At 45.1% G+C, this 6,000-nt stretch overlaps 1 protein-coding gene and 1 non-coding gene across 2 annotated transcripts; both read left to right on the top strand.

The window, feature by feature from the left end:
• The first annotated feature begins 971 nt into the window (after positions 1–971).
• On the top strand, positions 972–2,427 carry LOC136549548 (NAC domain-containing protein 67-like). Its single transcript, XM_066540854.1, has 2 exons — positions 972–1,592; positions 1,754–2,427. The coding sequence occupies exons 1-2, from the start codon at positions 1,104–1,106 to the stop codon at positions 2,150–2,152; spliced, it is 888 nt and encodes a 295-aa protein (XP_066396951.1). The 5' UTR covers positions 972–1,103; the 3' UTR covers positions 2,153–2,427.
• Positions 2,428–4,320: 1,893 nt separating this feature from the next.
• TRNAL-CAA (transfer RNA leucine (anticodon CAA)) lies at positions 4,321–4,404 on the top strand. Its single transcript has one exon. It is a non-coding gene; the product is annotated as a tRNA-Leu (tRNA).
• The last annotated feature ends 1,596 nt before the right edge of the window (positions 4,405–6,000 follow it).

Raw genomic sequence — 6,000 nt, 5'->3', positions numbered from 1 at the left:
ATGGTGATGAGTACTTTAGCATTTATTTTTGTCCTAATTAAGACCCTATTTAGATCTTCTACAAGAATTATGAGAACGAGATCTAAAATCGATCGATTTTTTTTGTTTGAGAGGTGCTATCCGCGCTTGCCACGCGGTAAAAAATCGATGGATTTTAGGGGAACATTCTTATAATCCAACAACCAGTTTTGACAAAATTCTATAGAAAAATGATTTAGTCTTGTATTTTCCTCCCATCTCTGTTTGTGGTGTCTAGTTTTTGCCCTCGTCTTTTGTGTGTTGTGTTGTCATTGTTGTGAATGCTCACTGTATAATCTGTACTTGTAGTAATTTGCACTGTAGTTCTAATACAGTATATTCACGTAGAGACTTCTTTTTTTTCTCCAGTCACCTTAAAAATGTGAAGATTAGAACACACTAACTATAAATAGTTCGTTTAAGCCAATAATCTCGTCCTAAATAAACGTATATTATATTAGAAAAAGCGGAGTGAGTACACTCTCAAAATTAGCGTACCAATTCCTAATCGTTACATTTGTTTGGAGTAAATCCTATCTTGATCTTTGAGAAAACTCCGATGCCCAACTGTATTCGCGGAGACAAAACATAGCTGCCCATTAGTCGTATTCCATAAGGAGGAGTAAATAAATAAATAAAAGCAAGAAAAGACAAAGGAAAGTGAAGCACAGCGGCCGCTTCCTGGCATCAACGGTGCCCATGGTTGGTTCTCTCTCAGCCGTCAACCTGTCGTCGTCGACGTCAGCATCCACCGTAAGCGGCAAGCGGCCGACCGCTACCCCCAACCATCGCGCGCCCCCTGCCCCTTCCCCGTTCGTCCCCTTCCCCTGGCAGCCGCCGCCCCCAATCCCACCTCCTCGCCCCCTCCCTTTGACCCCCCCGCGCTCCCGCGAACCTTCGTCGCCTTGACCCCTCCTCCCCTCTATTTATCCCCCTCCCCATCCACTCCCCGCCCTCCCCAAGAATCACCACCACTCCACTCCACCACCTCACCTCCCGCAGCAGCAGCCAGCCAACAACCGCACCGCCGCAAGAAGCAACCAGAGCAGCGACGAAGGAACAGTCAAGAGGAACCGAGCGAGCCAATGGTGATGGCGGCGGTGCAGCAGCAGCGCCGGGACGCGGAGGCGGAGCTGAACCTGCCGCCGGGGTTCCGGTTCCACCCGACGGACGAGGAGCTGGTGGCGCACTACCTCTGCGCGCGGGCCGCGGGGCGCCGCCCGCCGGTCTCCATCATCGCCGAGGTCGACCTGTACCGCTTCGACCCCTGGGACCTTCCCGAGCGCGCCCTGTTCGGCCGCCGCGAGTGGTACTTCTTCACGCCGCGGGACCGCAAGTACCCCAACGGCTCGCGACCCAACCGCTCCGCCGGGTCCGGGTACTGGAAGGCCACGGGCGCCGACAAGCCCGTGGAGCACAGGGGCAGGACGGTCGGGATCAAGAAGGCGCTCGTGTTCTACCACGGCAAGCCTCCTCGTGGGGTCAAGACCGAGTGGATCATGCACGAGTACCGCCTCGCCGACGCCGGCGCCCGCGCGGCCAAGAAGTCCGGCTCCGGCAACGCCACGCTCAGGGTAAGCGGCGTCGAATTTTCTTCTTCATTCCCCTATTGTTTGTCTTCTCCGGCAGCTGGCAAGTCGCAATCTTGCGTCGAATTTTCTTCTTCAATTCCCCTATTATTCTTCAATCGACCGAGATGCTGATGTGCTGTTCCATTCGATTGATTCTCCTGCAGTTGGATGACTGGGTGCTGTGCCGCCTGTACAACAAGAAGAACGAGTGGGAGAAGATGCAGCAGCAGAAGGAGAAGAAGGAGATGGAATCGGAGGCGTCGCACTCGCACTCCGACACGCGGACGCCGGAGTCGGAGATCGACGACGACCCGTTCCCGGAGCTGGCCTCGCTGCCGGCGCTCGACGACATGGTGGGTCCAGCACCAGCGGCGGCCCCCGCCGGCGCCATCCTGCCCAAGGAGGAGGTGGAGGACTTCGGCGACCTTGGCGGCGACGACTGGCTCGCGGGCATCAACCTCGACGACCTGCAGATGCCGGGGGACGCCGACTTCTTTGGCAACATGCTCGTGTCGCCGATGGCCGCCAAGATGGAGCAGGACGCCGGCTTCCCCTTCTTCTGAGATCCTCTGCGACTCCAGGGACGGATTCAGCGCAACGCAAACTGTGTATAGTTCAGATTTCTTCAGGATTCAGAGAAAACAAAAACAAATAATATCTGGTTGTAGTGGTGTAGTGCAGAAGTAGCAGTATGCCGGTCAGTTATTAAAATTGGAGTTCATTGTAGTACTCTACTGATGCTCATCACTTGAGCTGTGATAAGTGACAACATTCTTTCGTTTCTGGTCTATAAATTCTTCAATGTTCCGAATATATTAATTCAGATGGGCAATGCCAATTCAGCCGTGTTATGTTCCTTGCCTCTGAACACACAATGTCTTGTCTTGTGTTTGGTTTCCATTGTTTGGTTGTTCTTGGGAGATCATACTCTGCCCTTCCCAGAGCAGTTCAAGTTTGGTGCCTTTTTATGTGATCAAGATTCTTGATATACTACTTCTTTAAAATATCTTAAATCAAGATTCTTGCTATACTTTAAAATATCTTACTACTATTTGATTGCTCAGATGGGTAGATGCCAACAGAGAATATTTTTCGTTGGTGCCTGTGAACACTGGACGGCCACGATTTCTGTGTTTGGCCACATTGTCTCCCTTCAACAATGTACTAGTCTGAAGAATCTTTATTTAGTCCTCGCAAGGTACCTTTCAGATCATTGAGCAATTCTCAGCCTTGATGACAAACTGAAACTTTGTTGTGTACTATATGTATAGTTCAGATTCACCGAAAGTTGAGAGAGCAGAATGTTAACATGATTTAGGGCCCGTTTGGATCAAGCGATCAGCTAGGGCTATAATCTAAATTAGCTGAGGTTGACCTTGACATGCGCTGGTGCGGTGCAATGGTACTGTAGTTTGGAGGTGAATTAAGGATCCAGTGTACAGCAGTGCTCTGAAGAACTTTTTATGCAGTCCCTAGAAATATCTGGCAGAAGATCTGTCAACTGGTGATGATACTCCTACAAAGAGTCAACTGGAAACCTAGCTAAGCCATACTTTTTCAGGCAACGAATAGTATTTTTCTCTGACAACTTTCAGTCATGGTTTATCAGCCGAACGAACGTGGCACTAATCATGGATATCGACGTACGCCATGTGATCAGTACCGATTGATGGGTACCTGAACACCTTAAATGCTCGTTACTGCTGAAGATTTGCATGGGTTGGAGTACCGTATACGGAGTACACATCACACAAATTCAGTGTACAGTAGACTTCTAGATGGTGAAGCGGCAGCTGTACCTTGTAACTGTATCGTCGAATTTGCTCATAATATCACCGGTCACGCTGACGTTTGCACGCCAGCCCCACGGAAGACGCGCATTCCTCAAGCCACCCCAACGCTACACGGCGGTGTACACTAGTCCCAGCCTCCATCTCAACATCTACTAGGAGTAGGCTCTAGGTCCAGCTGATCACATCGCGGGTGTTGACTTCGTAGAACGTTACAACTTTGACGTTTTTGTTTGATATATAAAAGGCTAGAGCACACATTCTATCTACATTATGTTGTGAAAAAAAGAGGAGAAATGTACGCACAGAACAGCTTTCACTGAAGCTTCACGCTAAAAGCCTAAAACTATGAAGGATGAGACCATAATACAGGATTGTGAGGCCCGCTTCCTTAGAATTGAAATTTATTCTAATAATCATAATTTAGACATAGATTGATCCTTACAATCTAATATGGTTGTACGCGGAATATATATATTTGTTGCTATTATTGGCCACATAAGAGAGATACTTATGTGTGCTACATTTCTGCTGTAGGAGAGCGAAGCGAAGAGCATGCTATAAGTTGTAAAGTAGAAACGTTGCATAATGATATATAGAATCAATTTGCATCTCCCACCCTATACATTTGAGATAGACTTGTATGTGAACTTTGGAAATTTGTGGAGCGTAAAATTCTAAACCAAATAGTCTATTCTATTAGGTAGATTCCAATTCCTAAAAAATGAAGGTATAGTTTCTAGCGGTGAAGTCTTGGAGCTATATATGGAAACTACGTTGTTTTCTAGTATTGGGAGTGCCCTCACAGGTCACAGAGATTGTACAGGCAGCTAACATTTCAGGTTTAGAAAAAATTACGACAGTGCTGATTGTTTTGTTTAGCAAAGTGTAGGTTGTTATCTTACTATAATAAGGACTTATTTCAATAATTTGACATCAAAGTCAGGATGGCCGAGTGGTCTAAGGCGCCAGACTCAAGTTCTGGTCCTCTAACGAGGGCGTGGGTTCAAATCCCACTTCTGACATTTTTTCTCTTTTTCCTTTTGTTTTATTTTCTCTTTACTTTCAAATCACACATTATTTTTTATTTTTCCTTTTCCAAAAAATCCCACTCTGTCATTTTTTCTTTCTTTTTTAAAATCATTTCTGGGCCCATCCCATGTGGCTCTTGCAATTTTTCGTTTTTCCCCTTTTTAAAATCATTTCTGGGATCCATTTTTAAAATCATTTCTAGGCCCATCCCATGTAGCTCTTGCAGTTTTTCATTTCTCTTTTTAAAATCATTTCTGGGGCCATCCCATTCCCATGTAGTCTTTATTTAATTCTTCTAACATTTTTTCGTTTTCCTTTTTTTAAATCATTTCTGGGCCCATCCCATGTAGCTCTTGCAGTTCGGCGCATGTTTCTGTAGTGAGATTTTATCAACTCAATCGTGATAGTACATGCACCTTATGGACGATAATGTACAATTTTTTACTGTTCAAACTAATTAGAAAGGGTGGCACATTGCTTTAAAATCGTACACCAAGAGAGGAGAGCCTGCTGCTGAAAGTGTTTAACGCTGAGATTGTACTAAATTGTGTGTAAAAGTTATCATGTTACATGTCAAATTGTTAACTTGCACTTTTCTCGTAACTAGGAGTCAAAATATGACAACACTTAGGTATTGTTTGCAGTCTACTGTATGAACACATCTCAAGAATGAGATTTTTTGTTTATAAAAGTGAAGTCATTCCTTGATGTGATTAATACTGTATCTTTTTTAGTTACCCTTTACGTGGAATACCTATTAAGTATTTTTTTTGGGTATAGGTTCAAGTTCAACCTCGTGTGGATAACATCTTGAAAAAGAATATCGGAAAGGCTGCTGCTTCATGTGGGGTCCCGCGCTGCTCCGATTCCTAGACCCACTTCGTGTCTCGCGCCGCTCAGTGTCCCACGTCCGCTCCATCTCGAGCTGCGTCCGCACGGTTTCCCACGCCTGCCACTCGTGCCTCTCCACATCCACGCGCATGAGGCGGGCCTTGTAACACCTCGAGTGTTAGCCATGCATAACTTAACTTGCATAACATGAGCATGAGCATCAAGCATTCATAAACCATCATTTACAATTGAAACACTTGATCGAAACATATGAAACATTGCTTGTTATCTCGTGTTTCTTAGAATATATGCATATGATCATGTGTAAATGAATGCAAGTGGGTAATGTTAGTCACTAAAACACCTTAGCTATACTTAGGTTAGCAAATGAAACATGGTTCATGAATGTCATTTCCCATGATCAAGCCTTAAGTCATGTTTCATGTGATTACCCTAAATAGCTCTATGAGTGACTAATACATGAAATGATTGAATGACCTTGCAAATTGCTTAAACATGTTTAGAGTGTCATTATGAACAACTTGGATATTCATGGTTAGGGGTAATTAGGTCATTAAGCCATAGTTTGAAGTGTATCAACATTTAAATGTGACATGTTTGACCAAGTTTGAACTAGGTGTTAGAGACCTTGCATGGAAGAGATCACTAAAGCAAAGTTGTAGTATTTGCTATAAGGAACAACTTTTATTTTTGGGTCATTGACTGATTTAGCTTCTAATATGCTTGAATTGGTCTCA

The sequence above is a fragment of the Miscanthus floridulus genome, chromosome 4, assembly GCF_019320115.1.
Source record: "Miscanthus floridulus cultivar M001 chromosome 4, ASM1932011v1, whole genome shotgun sequence".
Lineage (NCBI taxonomy): Eukaryota > Viridiplantae > Streptophyta > Magnoliopsida > Poales > Poaceae > Miscanthus > Miscanthus floridulus.
This window is presented reverse-complemented; position numbering and strand designations above follow the sequence as displayed.